The sequence below is a fragment of the Oncorhynchus nerka genome, linkage group LG17, assembly GCF_034236695.1.
Source record: "Oncorhynchus nerka isolate Pitt River linkage group LG17, Oner_Uvic_2.0, whole genome shotgun sequence".
Taxonomy (NCBI): Eukaryota; Metazoa; Chordata; class Actinopteri; order Salmoniformes; family Salmonidae; genus Oncorhynchus; species Oncorhynchus nerka.
This window is the reverse complement of record NC_088412.1, coordinates 8,700,642-8,717,474: the sequence shown is the minus strand read 5'-3', so window position 1 is coordinate 8,717,474 and position 16,833 is coordinate 8,700,642. Positions and strand designations below refer to the sequence as shown.

General features: G+C 43.6%; 1 protein-coding gene and 1 pseudogene across 1 annotated transcript; both read right to left on the bottom strand.

Moving 5' to 3' along the window:
• Window positions 1-274: 274 nt before the first annotated feature.
• On the bottom strand, window positions 275-455 carry LOC115126651 (U2 spliceosomal RNA; annotated as a pseudogene).
• Window positions 456-3,261: 2,806 nt separating this feature from the next.
• tph1a (tryptophan hydroxylase 1 (tryptophan 5-monooxygenase) a) lies at window positions 3,262-15,223 on the bottom strand. Its single transcript, XM_029656297.2, has 11 exons — window positions 15,032-15,223; window positions 11,821-11,958; window positions 11,093-11,276; window positions 10,778-10,878; window positions 10,601-10,668; window positions 9,707-9,903; window positions 7,714-7,849; window positions 7,149-7,275; window positions 5,181-5,276; window positions 4,725-4,858; window positions 3,262-4,216 (listed from the first exon to the last, which is right to left on the bottom strand). The coding sequence occupies exons 1-11, from the start codon at window positions 15,119-15,121 to the stop codon at window positions 4,042-4,044; spliced, it is 1,446 nt and encodes a 481-aa protein (XP_029512157.2). The 5' UTR covers window positions 15,122-15,223; the 3' UTR covers window positions 3,262-4,041.
• Window positions 15,224-16,833: the final 1,610 nt, after the last annotated feature.

The following is a 16,833-nucleotide window of genomic DNA, read 5'->3' as shown; positions in this document are numbered from 1 at the left end:
TGAACCCACAACCCTGGCCTTGCAAGTGCCATGCTCTACCAGCTGATAAATGGATGTTATGAAACTCTCTCGCGTGCATCTGTTTTGGGAAAAGTCCTCAATGAAACTGACATTAAATGTGGAGAATGATACACTTGCCATCTAGTATTAATGTATATGCATTGCAGGCTACCATTTAATACAATAATTACTTCGAAATTACGATATCATTGGAGTCATTGCAAACCATTTTGTGCCACTTGTGTAGCCTACTTGGAGCTGGGAAACGGATTTAATAAATAACCTAGAACTTCCTGGAGGTACTGCAATACCAGGTCGATGCGTGGAGTGGACGGAGCAAGCCCCTATTCCATCTCCCTGTTCCAAAAATCTATTTAATATATGGTCCCCAGACAGGGGACGTATCAGATATTAAACTGATAAGAACAGATTCTATTTTCTTTTGGAAAAGTTGTATAAACACATTTCCTTTCAAAAACAGCTCAAACATTTTTTACATCATTTCATACACATAAAAACGGCAATAAGGCATAAAACACAGCATTTCTCGTAAAAAGTACATGTTGTTAAAATCAATGAAAACAACCATGAATAAAAGTACTTTCCTTGTAAACATCACATCTGTAAAAGCCATTTAAAATGTGTACTAACAAAGGTAAAACATTTTTAATGAAAAAACATGTTAAAAAGTCACTTTGTTAAAAGGCTGTCTTCAGTCCCTTGTACAGGAGCGGGGTGAGTCCTTATCAAGCTCACATCATCCTGCTCCTCTGAATAGATTACCATTCCGTCCTTCGGGGCTCAGAGGAGAGCCCTCCCCTAGGCGCATCGCCCTTGGCGCCGCAGCGCTGTCAGTCCGTGGTCGCCGGGACCTAGGGTGTTGTGGGGGACCCTTCGCCTGGGGTCGAGGCCCCCTTCCTTCCGTACCACTCCAGGGCTTCCGTGGCTATCATGGTCACTGCCTGGGGGATGGTCTCTACGCTTTTCCCTACCAGCAGGTTGCGGGAGGACCACAGTGCTTCCTTCAAGCACGTGAGGGTGGGCCAGATCTTGGTGAAGGCCTTCGATGGAATAGGCCTTCGGCCCACCCCATACAGCATGAGCTGAGGTGTTAGGTCCTCCCCTGCTGGCAGACACGGGGTGATCAGGGGGCCTGCTTCCTTCCATAGGTCCCTGGCAGCTCTGCACTCCCAGAGCATGTGCCTCACCGACTCTTCTTGGCCGCAGCCTGGTCGGGGGCACGCGGATGTCCCGTTATGAGTGCATAACGGGCCTGACCGGGAGGATCTCGTGGGCGACCATCCAGGACAGGTCCCGATGCCGATTCAGGAGAGCAGGATGGGCCACGTTGCGCCAAACCGTTGTGGGCTCGCCTATAGCACTGGACACACTGGTTCCCGTTCCTGTACAAGAGAGAGAAGAGAGCGGTGTTTAGTTAAAACCGTGACTTTATTTTTCCAGTTTAAAATGTCTTAAAAACTTCTGGAGCTGGACGTAGTGCGGGGTTAGCAGGAAAGAGACTGGGGCTCGCAGGTTGACTGGGATCAACCTCAGAGTCCTGAGGTAAGATCCCAGCCAGAACCGTGCGAGGGCACTAAGGTCTAGGAGCACGAGGACAGATGCAGAGCCTCGGTCTCACGCCATTAAAAGGTAATTTACCACCTTCACAAGTGCTGTCTCAGTGCTATGATGGGGTCTAAAACCAGACTGAAGCATTTCGTATACATTGTTGTTTTCAGGAAGGCAATGAGTTGTAGCGCAACAGCTTTTTCTACAATTTTTGAGAGGAATGGAAGATTCGATATAGGCCGATAGTTTTTATATTTTCTGGGTCAAGGTTGGGCTTTTTCAAGAGAGGCTTTATTACTGCCACTTTTAGTGAGTTTGGTACACATCCGGTGGATAGAGAGCCGTATATTATGTTATACATAGGAGGGCCAAGCACAGGAAGCAGCTTTCAGTAGTTTAGTTGGAATAGGGTCCAGTATGCAGCTTGAAGGTTTAGAGGCCATGATTATTTTCATCATTGTGTCAAGAGATAGAGTACAAGGCGGTGGCCCGTTCCTGTAGGTTCATGCTCTACAACATCCGCAGAGTACGACCCTGCCTCATACAGGAAGCGGCGCAGGTCCTAATCCAGGCACTCGTCATCTCCCGTCTGGATTACTGCAACTCGCTGTTGGCTGGGCTCCCTGCCTGTGCCATTAAACCCCTACAACTCATCCAGAACGCCGCAGCCCGTCTGGTGTTCAACCTTCCCAAGTTCTCTCACGTCACCCCGCTCCTCCGCTCTCTCCACTGGCTTCCAGTTGAAGCTCGCATCCGCTACAAGACCATGGTGCTTGCCTACGGAGCTGTGAGGGGAACGGCACCTCAGTACCTCCAGGCTCTGATCAGGCCCTACACCCAAACAAGGGCACTGCGTTCATCCACCTCTGGCCTGCTCGCCTCCCTACCACTGAGGAAGTACAGTTCCCGCTCAGCCCAGTCAAAACTGTTCGCTGCTCTGGCCCCCCAATGGTGGAACAAACTCCCTCACGACGCCAGGACAGCGGAGTCAATCACCACCTTCCGGAGACACCTGAAACCCCACCTCTTTAAGGAATACCTAGGATAGGATAAAGTAATCCCTCCCCCCTTAAAAGATTTAGATGCACTACTGTTCCACTGGATGTCATAAGGTGAATGCACCAATTTGTAAGTCGCTCTGGATAAGAGCGTCTGCTAAATGACTTAAATGTAAAATGTAAATGTACTAAAACACTTGTTTGATCCTATGTCCTGGCAGAGTTGTGCAGACTAAGGACAACTGAGCTTTGGAGGAATACGCAGATTTAAAGAGGAGTCCGTAATTTGCTTTCTAATAATCATGATCTTTTCCTCAAAGAAGTTCATGCATTTATTACTGCTGAAGTGAAGGCCATCCTCTCTTTTGGAATGCTGCTTTTTAGTTAGCTTTGCAACAGTATCAAAAATAAAATGTAGGATTGTTCTTATTTTCCTCAATTAGGTTGAAAAATATATATGATGATGAGCAGCAGTGAGGGTTCTTCGATACTGTCTTTCCAAGCTAGTTGGAAGACTAAAAAAAAAAGTGTTCATTGGATAAATGTGGCGACTATTCTCTTGCTGGGCTTTTTCAGGCATTGTGGGCGTGTTTTGAGAGGTTATTGGTCTAGATATTTTAGCTGGACCTGGCAACCCTGCCATTATCCCACATCCCCATCATTTCACAATGCCACAAAGACATATTCTCCTCAGGAAAAGTTTATTGTTAAAATGTCAAAGAAATACATTACATAAGAGACACACGCACATTTTTCACGACTTATACATAATCAGTTTACATTTATTTACAGTAGAAAAATAATGATATTTAAAGTTTACATGAGTATATGTACTACAGTTACATTTTTAAATATTTTTTTTTTATGATTTAGAAATGGATAATGTGAACCATTTCGGTCAAAAATCATCCTTTAATACATTCACGCATTTGAATAGTAATATTATAAATTACAGCATTAAATTCATGCCAGCAACAACCTTACACACAACAATTGGAGGAATATATTGTACGTTATTAGTAAGGTACTGTATCTTTGGATGCATTGAATGAGGAAGATAAGGGGAAGTCATAGGCTGGGAGTTATACAGAGGTGGATCACGAGCAGAGAATTGATTTACATAAGAGACGTCACAATAGTGAGGTGTGTGTCAGGGATATGGCCCAGATTTCTTCTGTCGGAGCCGTTCTCGCCAAGTTACCGTCTCCGATGTCATTGTTTGGTGTGAAAATGACCACGGAAGTTGGCCAGACAGCACAAACAGATCGGACTGATGGATAATAATTGGACAGGAGAACCAGGAGTGGTGTGTCGAGGTCGTCACATACACTCAGATGATGGCGTTGAGGTCTTGTGTCCCAAATGGCACCCTATTCCCTAAACAGTGCACTACTAGACCAGGGAGGGCCCACATGTAGGCGACAGGGTGTCATTTAGAAGGCAGTATGCGACTCATAGTGCTTCGGGTTGTCACTCAGACCCCCAGGTGTTTGTTAAGCCGGCTGAGGGCGTCGCCCACGATGTCCAGGTCGTGTCTCAGCTCCTCCACCACGCTGTTAATGCTGGGAGTGTCCTTCAGAACGTCCACACTCTGGGTGTAGGGGTTATATCGCACCGTAAACGGCCGCTTGATCGTCTTGGCAAACTCCCTGCAGGATGGGGAAGAATGAGTTATTATGGATATCTAGAAGAGACTAACTGATGGGGAAGAATGAGTTATTATGGATATCTAGAAGAGACTATATCTAAAAGCCTTTATGCGTTCCCACACTGATGGTAGGAATCAGTAACAGACTATGTTCAGGTTGCAAGTTCAAACCCCCGAGCTGACAAGGTACAAATCTGTCGTTCTGCCCCTGAACAAGGCAGTTAACCCACTGTTCCCCGGTAGGCAGTCATTGAAAATAAGAATTTGTTCTTAACTGACTTGCCTATAGTTAAATAAAAGGTAAAAATAAAATTTAAAAAATGTATCAATCCAGTAACACTTTATTTACAGGGTACCTACACAAGGACATCATAACACATTCACGACCCGTACATAACCCATACATAAACAGTACGCACGTCCTTATGAAGGTAATCAACCTTTAAATAATGTGTTACTATACAGTAAGATTCCAGATGCCCTTGGACCCTAAGGGTTTCACTCCTCACCTCATCTTGACTTTGGCCTCCTCGAAGCTGTCGGACACAAAGTAGACGTCCTGAAATGTGGTGATGATGCACTCTTGTTTACATGTGACCTTGGGGTCAAAGGGCATGATGACGGCGTTACCAGACAGAGCATGCTGGAGGGGGGAGGAAGAACAAAACATCTGGAATGTGCTGAGGCTGTGCCCTAAAATGGCAGTTTATTCCACATAATGCATTACTTTTCCAATGGTCCAGTTTCCCAGGCCCAGATTAAGACTAATCTTGTAAAAAAATATATATTTTTAAAAAAAAATCAGCATTCTCCCCTAAATAAATAACTCTGTTTGTAATACAATATTCCCTTTAGTTTCTAATATAACAGTAAATGTGTTGACTTGACAGTCGCTGGACCCGTGTTAGAGTCCCAGACACCACCCCCACCCCCACCCAGATTTTGCTACAATGATATTGATATACCTTGAGTTCACTGATGGAGGACAGCAGGCCTGCTCCATAAGCTCTCAGCTTCCCCTCCTGTTTACACAGGCCGAACTCCACCGTGAAGAAATAACACTGAAACACAACAACACATGTAAGAGTCAGTAATGAGATGTGAACTGCCCCTCTAGGTTCTAGCACGGTCCCAGACCTGTTTGTGGTCTTGTGCCAACTCTGATTGGTCATTGTCACATCAATAATGATAAGAGTTGACAAGACAGAACAATCAGATGTAGGACCAGGCTAACAAGGTTCAAGGTTGGTGACTAAGCTATTCTCAACCAACCAGCCAAGTTCAGGGTTGGTGACTAAGCTATTCTCAACCAACCAGCCAAGTTCAGGGTTGGTGACTAAGCTATTCTCAACCAACCAGCCAAGTTCAGGGTTGGTGACTAAGCTATTCTCAACCAACCAGCCAAGTTCAGGGTTGGTGACTAAGCTATTCTCAACCAACCAGCCAAGTTCAGGGTTGGTGACTAAGCTATTCTCAACCAACCAGCCAAGTTCAGGGTTGGTGACTAAGCTATTCTCAACCAACCAGCCAAGTTGACTAAACTAATCTCAACCAGCCAAGTTCAGGGTTGGTGACTAAGCTAATCTCAACCAGCCAAGTTCAGGGTTGGTGACTAAACTAATCTCAACCAGCCATCCTTGAGAAGAAGGTGAGTAATGTTACTAGACAGCAGTGGTATAAAGTAAAAAATACTTTCAAGTACTACTTAAGTCATTTTTTAAAAGTATCTGTACTTTACTATTTATATTTGACAACTTTTACTTTACTACATTCCTGAAGAAAAGAAAATAATTTTTACTCTGTACATTTTCCCTGACACCCAAAAGTACTTGTTACATTTGAAATATCATTTCTATGAAGGTATCTTTACTTTTACTCAAGTATTGGGTACTTTCAAACCACTGATCACGGTACTTTTTGTTACAGAATCTACAAGGTTCAGTGTTGGTGCTAAACTGATCTCAAGCACCAGTCAGAATTGTTTGAAACTTTTGTATGTAATATAACATCTATTATATTCAGTGCTGGTACAAAACTAATGTCCCTGGGAAGGTTAGTGTTAGACAGGATGCCTACACAGTGGCCTGGGTCTGTATGGCTAGTGTTAGACTGAATGACTACTCTAACCGTCCCTGGGAAGGTTAAGGTTAGACAGGATGCCTACACAGTGGCCTGGGTCTGTATGGCTAGTGTTGGACAGGATGACTACTCTAACCGTCCCTGGGAAGGTTAAGGTTAGACAGGATGACTACTCTAACCGTCCCTGGGAAGGTTAAGGTTAGACAGGATGACTACTCAGTGGCCAGGGTCTGTATGGCTAGTGTTAGACAGGATGACTACTCAGTGGCCAGGGTCTGTATGGCTAGTGTTAGACAGGATGACTACTCACAGTGGCCAGTGTCTGTATGGCTAGTGTTAGACAGGATGACTACTCAGTGGCCAGGGTCTGTATGGCTAGTGTTAGACAGGATGACTACTCACAGTGGCCAGGGTCTGTATGGCTAGTGTTGGACAGGATGACTACACAGTGGCCAGGGTCTGTATGGCTAGTGTTGGACAGGATGACTACTCAGTGGCCAGTGTCTGTATGGCTAGTGTTAGACAGGATGACTACTCAGTGGCCAGGGTCTGTATGGCTAGTGTTGGACAGGATGACTACTCAGTGGCCAGGGTCTGTATGGCTAGTGTTGGACAGGATGACTACTCTAACCGTCCCTGGGAAGGCTAGTGTTAGACAGGATGACTACTCTAACCGTCCCTGGGAAGGCTAGTGTTAGATAGGATGCCTACACAGTGGCCAGGGTCTGTATGGCTAGTGTTAGACAGGATGACTACTCACAGTGGCCAGGGTCTGTATGGCTAGTGTTAGACAGGATGACTACTCACAGTGGCCAGGGTCTGTATGGATAGTGTTAGACAGGATGACTACTCACAGTGGCCAGGGTCTGTATGGATTCATCTGAAGCTCCGAGGGAAGCCAGGCCGATCTCCTGGGAGAACTGGGCGAAGCTGGGCTCAGCCAGCAACGGGACGTGACCCAGCAATTCATGGCATGTGTCTCTGTGTGACCAGAAACAAGAAACGCTGAGTTATACAGCCCTTTATTTACTTTGCTTATACACTGAATGTATAGAGTACATAATGTATGTAATATATGTAGTGTGTAATATGTATAGTGTGTAATATATGTACTATGCAATGTGTGTAGTATGCAAGGTAAATAAACACAGAATAAATGGAGAACCTAGCTAACTAGCTCACGAGATTATACCCTACAGTTGGACATACTGGAGCCTTTCAGGTCATTCAGAATGTTGGTTAAGGGCCCTTCACTGAGGAATGTGGTTGTTCGTGATCATTGTGCATGTTTTGTATTTCCTATGCTGCCGTGCTGATGGAATTTTTGTGTAACTGTAAAAATGCAGGGCTCACTTGCAAGAGAGACCTTGGTCTAAATGGGACACCCTGCTAAAATAAATGATGTATTGGGGTACTTACGGCTCTGGTGTGTAGAGGGGGTCGGAGCTGTGTCGGACATACTGGGTACAGTGGAACACACGGAAGGCCAGACCAGCTAGGAAGTCTCTGGGGGAGAGGTAACCTGCCACAGGCCTGATGGTAAAGCCTGTCCTCTCTAAAAGATTCAAGGCAATGTCACATACTGGATCCAAACTGTCACAAACAGAGGCCTGTTTCTGATCAATCTTACAAAATATTATATTTAAAAAAAAATGTTTATTTTCAGCAAACTTAACATGTATAAATATGTGTATGAACATAACAAGATTCAACAACTGAGACAAACTGAACAAGTTCCACAGACATGTGACTAACAGAAATTGAATAATGTGTCCCTGAACAAAGGGGGTCAAAATCAAAAGTAACAGTCAATGCAGCTGGTGGCCACACCAGATACTAAGTACTGCAGTGCATCTCCTCATGGACTGCACCATATTTTCCAGTTCTTGCTGTGAGATGTTACCCCACTCTTCCACCAAGGCACCTGCATGTTCCCAGACATGGCCCTAGCCCTCACTCTCCGATCCAACAGGTCCCAGACGGAACACTGATATTCCTGTCTTGCAGGAAATCACACACAGAACGAGTAGAATGGCTGGTGGCATTGTCATGCTGGAGGGTCATGTCAGGATGAGCCTGCAGGAAGGGTACCACATGAGGAAGGAGGATGTCTTTCCTGTAACGCACAGCGTTGAGATTGCCTGCAATGACAACAAGCTCAGTCCGATGATGCTGTGACACAGCGCCCCAGACCATGACGGACCCTCCACCTCCAAATTGATCCCGCTCCAGAGTACAGGCCTCAGTGTAACGCTCATTCCTTCGACAATAAACGTGAATCCGACCATCACCCCTGGTGAGACAAAACCGCGACTCGTCAGTGAAGAGCACTTTTTGCCAGTCCTATCTGGTCCAGCGACGGTGGGTTTGTGCCCATAGGCGACGTTGTTGCCGGTGATGTCTGGTGAGGACCTGCCTTTCAACAGACCTACAAGCTCTCAGTCCAGCCTCTCTCAGCCTATTGCAGACAGTCTGAGCACTGATGGAGGGATTGCGTGTTCCTGGTGTAACTCGGGCAGTTGTTGTTGCCATCCTGTACCTGTCCCGCAGGTGTGATGTTCGATTGTACCGATCCTGTGCAGGTGTTGTTACACGTGGTCTGCCACTGCGAGGACGATCAGCTGTCCGTCCTGTCTCCCTGTAGCGCTGTCTTAGGCGTCTCACAGTACAGACATTGCAATTTATTGTCCTGGCCACATCTGCAGTCCTCATGCCTCCTTGCAGCATGCCTAAGGCACGTTCACGCAGATGAGCAGGGACTCTGGGCATCTTTCTTTTGGAGTTTTTCAGTCAGTAGAAAGGCCTCTTTAGTGTCCTAGGTGTTCATAACTGTGACCTTAATTGCCTGCCGTCTGTAAGCTGTTAGTGTCTTAACGACCGTTCCACAGGTGCATGTTCATTAATTGTTTATGGTTCATTGAACAAACATGGGAAACAGTGTTTAAACCCTTTACAGTGACAATCTGTGAAGTTATTTGGATTTTTAGGAATTATCTTTGACAGACAGGGTCCTGAAAAAGAGACGTTTCTTTTTTTGCTGAGTTATATATATATATATAATTATGATATATATATTATATATATATATATATATATATGTTACATTTATTTTACCATTAAAGTCTAACACGCTCTTGCTCTGTCTGTATCTCTGTTTCTGTCTCTCTGTTTATCCATCTGTGTGTGTCTCTCTGTCTCTCTCTCTCTAACACACACAGTATATACACACACAAGCCACCCCCCACCCATCTCACCTCTAAGGAAGCGTGATACGTCCTCTAGCTGGGGTATGTTATCCTCTCTACATTCACAGTGTTTGGCCAGTAGAGGCAGATTCTTCAGGTACTCTCTACAGGCGTGGGTAGGGTACAGCTTGTTGAGCTCCCGGTACACCACCCCCCACCCATCTCACCTCTAAGGAAGCGTGATACGTCCTCTAGCTGGGGTATGTTATCCTCTCTACATTCACAGTGTTTGGCCAGTAGAGGCAGATTCTTCAGGTACTCTCTACAGGCGTGGGTAGGGTACAGCTTGTTGAGCTCCCGGTACACCACCGCCCACGTCGCCAACTCCTCCTCTGTAAACTCTATACGAGGGATAGGATCCCCACTGAAAGATAAGGACATGATCATGGCTGTTATTAGAATATAGTAGAGTAGAATACAGTAGAGTAGAATAGAGTAGAATACGGTAGAATAGAGTGGAGTAGAATATAGTAGAGTACAGTAGAATACATTAGAATATAGTAGTGCAGTAGAATAGAATACAGTAGAATAGAGTACAGTAGAATAGAGTACAGTTCAGTAGAATGGAGTATAGTACCGTAGAATATAGTAGAGCACAGTAGAATATAGTAGAGTAGGTTAGAGTAGAATAGAATAGAGTACAGTAGAATATAATAGAATACAGTACAGAGGACTAGAGTAGAGTGCAGTAGAATATAGTAGAGTAGAATACAGTAGAGTAGAATATAGTAGAGTACAGAATACATTAGAATATAGTAGAGTAGAGTGCAGTAGAATAGAGTACAGTACAGTACAGAGGAATAGAGTACAGTACAGTGGAATAGAGTAGAGTGCAGTAGAATACAGTAAAGTAGAATACGGTAGAATAGAGTGGAGTAGAATATAGTAGAGTACAGTAGAATACATTAGAATATAGTAGAGTTCAGTAGAATAGAGTACAGTAGAATAGAGTAGAGTACAGTAGAACTAGAATAGGAGGAAACTTGATATGGGATCCATTATTCGATTATAATTATCTTTTATTCTTGTAAAATGTGTTATTTCAACCATAATGTACTTACTGTCTGTAGTTCATGGCGAGATCAGCGAAATGCTTCCTCCTCCTTCTGTAGACGTTGTCCTTGAAGCCCTGTGAGAAGAGGGTGAGATCTAACGTCGTTATGAAAACAAACATCAAGATAAAGTCATGTATAAACGTTATAAAGTAATGCCCTAGTTTCTAGAATGATATTACATACCGGATGGTCAGCATACAAGTCTGATCCGTACATTAGAACCCGGTTCGCACACTTGTCCAGATCTGAGATCTTCTTGGGGAACCAGGGGACATTTTCTATATCTGAAATCGAAAGGATTTGTTTTTCCACTTAAAATTAGGTCCATTGTGTATTTGTAAAGATTGGAATATACTTCTGTGAGACTAAGTGTAAATACGGTATACTGTTGCAATATAAAAAACTTTACTCAATATACTGTGATAGAATATACTCTTTAACAAAACGTAGAAATCAATCATTTAAAAATCATGTTAAAAAAATTATACTTTGGCATACCTTCTTCAGGTAAACAGGAGTTATCAGGAGGGTCCATGTCCACTACGTTAACGTGCTTACGTAGCAGCTGAATGATCTCGTTGAGCTGCTCGTGATCGCTGTCACAGTCCACGAAGATCTCAAATTCAGAGTTACGCCTTTTCGATTTTCTGGATTCTATGTGGACAAGATTGACGTGGTTTTCCTGTAAAATAAATGGAATATATATATATTTTTTAAAAGGTGTTTTATTTGTTACATATACAATATAATGTGTGTAATCTATAATCTGCTGTTACGTTTGTAATATATTGTTCAGTAATGTTTATGGAAATCACATCATGCAAAACAGTGGAGGCCTGCATTGCCTAGTTACTTCACCCCTACCTACATGTACAAATTACCTCAACTAACGTGTATCACCGCATACTGACTCCATACCGGTACCCCCTGTATATAGCCTCGTTGTTATGTTATTGTGTCACCTTCTATTATTTTTTTACTTTAGTTTATTTGGTAAATATTTTCTTAACTCTTCTTGAACTGTACTGTTGGTTAATGGCTGCACTGTTGGTTAAGTAATAATTCCACGGTAAACTACCCGTTTGTATTCGGCGTATGTGACATATAAAGTTTGATTTGATAATCACGTTGAACCAACATAGCCTAAATAGACCAATTTATAATCGGATTTTTACATCAGGTGAGATCAAAAAGTTTAAATAACATTGTTGTCACAAACGAGATACCTGGAAAAGTTTCAGCGCCTTCACTAGTCCTCCGACTTCATTCTTGAGTGAGAAGACAATAGCTGCTCGGCCGTCTGACGGCGCGTTCTTTTTCTCTGTTCTGCATTCTTCAATCTTTGTGAAGGTTGATTTGTTCATCTGTGTGTGGGAGGAAAAAGACAACAACAACAAAAACAGAAATTAGCGTCATGAGTCAACGACAGATTTGACGAATGCCCTTTTCAACAGCTAACTTTAATTAGTGTCTCTAGTATCCATCCAATGACGCGAGGGTAGGCTAGTATCCATCCAATGGCACTAGGGTAGCCTAGTATCCATCCAATGGCGCTAGGGTAGCCTAATATCCATCCAATGACGCGAGGGTAGGCTAGTATCCATCCAATGACGCTAGGGTAGCCTAGTATCCATCCAATGACGCGAGGGTAGGCTAGTATCCATCCAATGACGCGAGGGTAGGCTAGTATCCATCCAATGGCGCTAGGGTAGCCTAGTATCCATCCAATGACGCGAGGGTAGGCTAGTATCCATCCAATGACGCTAGGGTAGCCTAGTATCCATCCAATGACGCGAGGGTAGGCTAGTATCCATCCAATGACGCTAGGGTAGCCTAGTATCCATCCAATGACGCTAGGGTAGCCTAGTATCCATCCAATGGCGCTAGGGTAGGCTAGTATCCATCCAATGGCGCTAGGGTAGCCTAGTATCCATCCAATGACGCTAGGGTAGCCTAGTATCCATCCAATGGCGCTAGGGTAGGCTAGTATCCATCCAATGACGCTAGGGTAGCCTAGTATCCATCCAATGACGCTAGGGTAGCCTAGTATCCATCCAATGACGCTAGGGTAGCCTAGTATCCATCCAATGACGCTAGGGTAGCCTAGTATCCATCCAATGGCGCTAGGGTAGCCTAGTATCCATCCAATGACGCTAGGGTAGCCTATTATCCATCCAATGACGCTAGGGTAGCCTATTATCCATCCAATGAGGCTAGGGTAGCCTAGTATCCATCCAATGACGCACAGTCTGTCTGCCTGCGGTGGGACATTTAGTCACTCAGCTGTGAAGGTGGCAGCTGTTGAATGCACGTGGCCCGAAACTAAATATCAGTCGATATATACAACTATTTCAAGTGTTTTGGGAATTGTAAGGTTAAATAACTTGAAATAGTTGTATATATATATTTCAAGTTATTTAACCTTACAATTCCCAAAACACTTGAAATAGTTGTATATATATATATATATACAACTATTTCAAGTTATTTAACCTTACAATTCCCAAAACACACAACACGTCGACTGATATTTAGTTTCGGTCCACATGCATTCAACAGCTGCCACCTTCACAGCTGAGTGACTAAATGTCCCACCGCAGGCATATATATATATATATATATATATATATATATATATGCGCCTAGGACTACTTGGATTGATTTGTAAACTTGTACATTGAAGAAATACAATTAAACGTCAGAAAACAAATACACCACATTAAATAAGAAAGAAGCTAATTCACTTTGCTAACTAACAGCACGTTTAAATCCAGGTCTAAACTAGCCTATTAACTAATCAGTTGATCATACACGCACAATAACCGGAACAATATCCAGATCAGATGATTCACTTACTTTATCCCGATTATTTTACAGATAAAACTGTGTTCTCTAGTTTGTGGTTAAGAATTAAGATAACTCGTAAAAAATAAAAATAAACATTTTAATGTAATAGCAAAAACTATTGTACGTTTAACCTGTTTGGATTAGATTGGATTAGTGGCGAGGGTCAATCGATTTTAATCCCGTCATCACGTCAATGGAAATCAGCACCCCGGATAGCAATAACCCCATTTTAAGCGTTGGTTGGTTGGCGCTGTCCATTGTTCTGAATTTCACTGGCTCGGTGAAAGGCACAGTTTCAAGGCATCCAAATGGCCAATTAAATCAGTTTTTCATAACAATTAAGTAATAAATAAAACATAAAGCTAATATCTTAGTCTAATTACAGTCAACACGTTATTCAGTTAAAGTGCCATTTTGTAGCAATTATCCTATAGTCTAAAATAAATTTAGCTAATTTAATTTGCCACCAACTGTACATCCTTCAGTGACAATGAAATTAATTTGCTACCAACCATATTTCCCTCAGCTAATATGGACGAGACAGCGCGGGAAACCAGTTGTCGTTGGCCCCCAGTCAGTAGAATCCGTAGCAGCATTATAACAAGCGAGATAGCAGTTTGGGACACCGGACAGTGGCACAGAACGGGTCAAATTGGCAGGACAGCGCTGTAGGTGATTCGGCGTCTTGGTTTAACGAAGTAACGAAGGTGTGCCGGTGTCGGGTCCAAACACGAGATTTAAAGCAATCCCATTTAGGAGAGCGTGAGGTCGGAAGCCTATTATTAGCTCCTCTAATGCCACTTTAATCTACCACGCGAGATTAAGGTGCAGTTAATGGATCCAACACGATACTGTTTTAAGTGATTTTAATTTGATGTGAGTGATTATCTTACCCTATCACTTCTAATACGGGTATATATATTTATATTTTTTTATTTTATCGTTTTTATATATATTATAAATTGATGGTGAAAACGATATGTCTGTATCAGTAGGCTAGTTATAGAGAGGTAACGGGTAACATTTCTGATGAATGAGGAACTGAAATGTTAGATGTGTTTTAATTGATTTAGCCTAATTGGGAGTACAAGTGCTGTTTCAAGAGGTTCGAGTGATTCTATATTTACGATTTATAGATAAGTCTTTTCAACCTGGCAATGCAAGATATTTGCAATTATTTTTGGCAATGTTTTGTGTCCCTGCAAAGTTCTGCACTCATGAAGTTCTTAACGGTTGACGCATTGAAATGATCACCAGATTAAAACGGCTTAACCAGAGCTATATATATATACACACATGACTCTGGGTTTAACCAGTGACGACAAAAAAAACATGCAACTGTCGTTGATTACTGAGAAATTCATGTTTAGACTTACTAATTAGGCCACTACTAAATTGATATGACGTCTATCGCCAGATAGTGTTGTTTAAACAAATTGGGTTTTAAAAAAGTAGAATAACCCAATGCTTATCCCATTCAAACGGATATCCCAGTTCCAAATGCAAATGTATCGATAACTATAAAGAAAGTTGCCCATAACAAGAAAACAAATATCGAATAAGGCAGAAAAAAAGGAAATAATTTCTTACCTCATTGTTCAGTATCTTTTCTTCATTCCCGATGTTCATGGAGTCGAAAGATCTTCCTCGACGCGGTCCTACAATTTTATTGGAATACATATTAAAGTTCGGTACTATTTATTCCCCTGTCTTGCGGATGTTTATCGACTATGTAAAGTGGTAGTCTGCTAGGAGGAAGAGCAGGCGTTGGTATTTATCAACCACAATGCGGAGAGAGAGGAGGGGGCAGGATGGATGAGAGAGGAGGAGGCAGGATGGATGAGAGAGCAGGGGGCCAGGGGAGCGGAGAGGGGACAGGGTGGATGGGAGAGGAGGGGGCAGGGAGAGGAGAGAAGAGAAGGGGGCAGGGGAGAGGAGAGAGGAGGAGGAAGGGGAGAGGAGAGAAGAGAAGGGGGCAGGGGGGGAGAGGAGGAGGGTGAAGGAGGAGGAGGCAGGGGGGTGAAGGGAGAGAAGAGAAGGGGGCAGGGGAGAGGGAGAAGGGGAGGGGGAGGAGGAGGCAGGGTGAAGAGAAGGGGGCAGGGGGGGAGAGAAGAGGAGAGAAGAGAGGAGGGGGCAGGGGGAGAGGAGGGAGAGAAGAGAAGGGGGCAGAAGAGGGAGAGGGAGAGAGAGGAGGGGGCAGGGTGAAGGAGAGAGGAGGGGGCAGGGGAGAGGAGAGAGGAGGAGGCAGGGTGAAGGAGAGAGGAGGGGCAGGGGAGAGAGAGAGGAGGGGCATGGGAGTGGAGGGGAGAGGAGAGAGGAGGACGGGGAGAGGAGAGAAGAGAAGGGGGCAGGGGGAGAGGAGAGAGAAGGGGGCAGGGGAGAGGAGGGGAAAGAAGAGAGGAGGGGCAGGAGAGAGGAGAGGGGAGAGAGGAGGTGGCAGGAGGAGGATAGAGGAGGGGTAGCGGGGAGGATAGAAGAAATAGCAGGGGGTGCTGACGTGTGTGTGTGTGTGTGTGTGTGCGTGTGTGCTTCGTGTGTGTATGTGAGGAGGGGGAGGACAAGCAACAATAATATCAGTCGACAGCAAATGGAAAAAGAGAAGCGTCATGGGGAAATGAATTCATCTAAGATACCTTTTCATTTTGTCTGACGACCTAAAAGAGCCAACGGAAACATTACCGTACAGAGATCAAAGAGTAGAATATTCCTACAAGAAAGGCCTTTCGGATGACATATACGTTCCATTAAACCAATGTGTGTTGTTGTTGATGATTCATCTCTCATCATGTGGGGCTTTTCACTCTGATCTCAATTCCATTTTGTCATCATGGATTTTCCCATTCGTTGAGGTCAGCAAAAAAAAAACTCTCGTAAGTCTACTGAAGATATTTTATAACTCAATGCTGGTTAGAATAACCAGTAGCCTTCTCACTTACTGGTACTGTCCAGCAAACAGGGAATGAGATTACTGATCTGCATTGGGAACATGGTCCTAGTGTTAATTTAATAAACTACAACATTGTTTTGAAGATATGTAAGCGCTTCCTCATTTCTAACCAATCACACAGCTTCCAGTTCGGACAACATTGTAATAATCTCACGTGAGTGAATGCTTCCTGAAGCCGATGATGATGTTTGAAGATCTGTAAGCACTTCCTCATTTCTAACCAATCACACAGCTTCCAGTTCGGACAACATTCTAGTAATCTCACGCGAGTGAATGATTCCTGAAGCCGATGATGATGTTTGAAGATCTGTAAGCGCTTCCTCATTTCTAACCAATCACACAGCTTCCTGAAGCTGATAATGATGTTTGAAGAATACTTTTACAACTTTCAGGCTCTGGAAATATGTACCATTATAAACATATAAACATTTGACGTATATTGTTG

Coding starts and splice junctions, on each gene's coding strand:
- tph1a (XM_029656297.2), bottom strand. CDS start 15,121: ATGTATTCCAATAAAATTGTAGGACCGCGTCGAGGAAGATCTTTCGAC. Junction 11,959..15,031: donor AAAAGATACTGAACAATGAG/GTAAGAAATTAT, acceptor TCCCACACACAG/ATGAACAAATCAACCTTCAC. Junction 9,904..10,600: donor CTCGCCATGAACTACAGACA/GTAAGTACATTA, acceptor CTTATCTTTCAG/TGGGGATCCTATCCCTCGTA.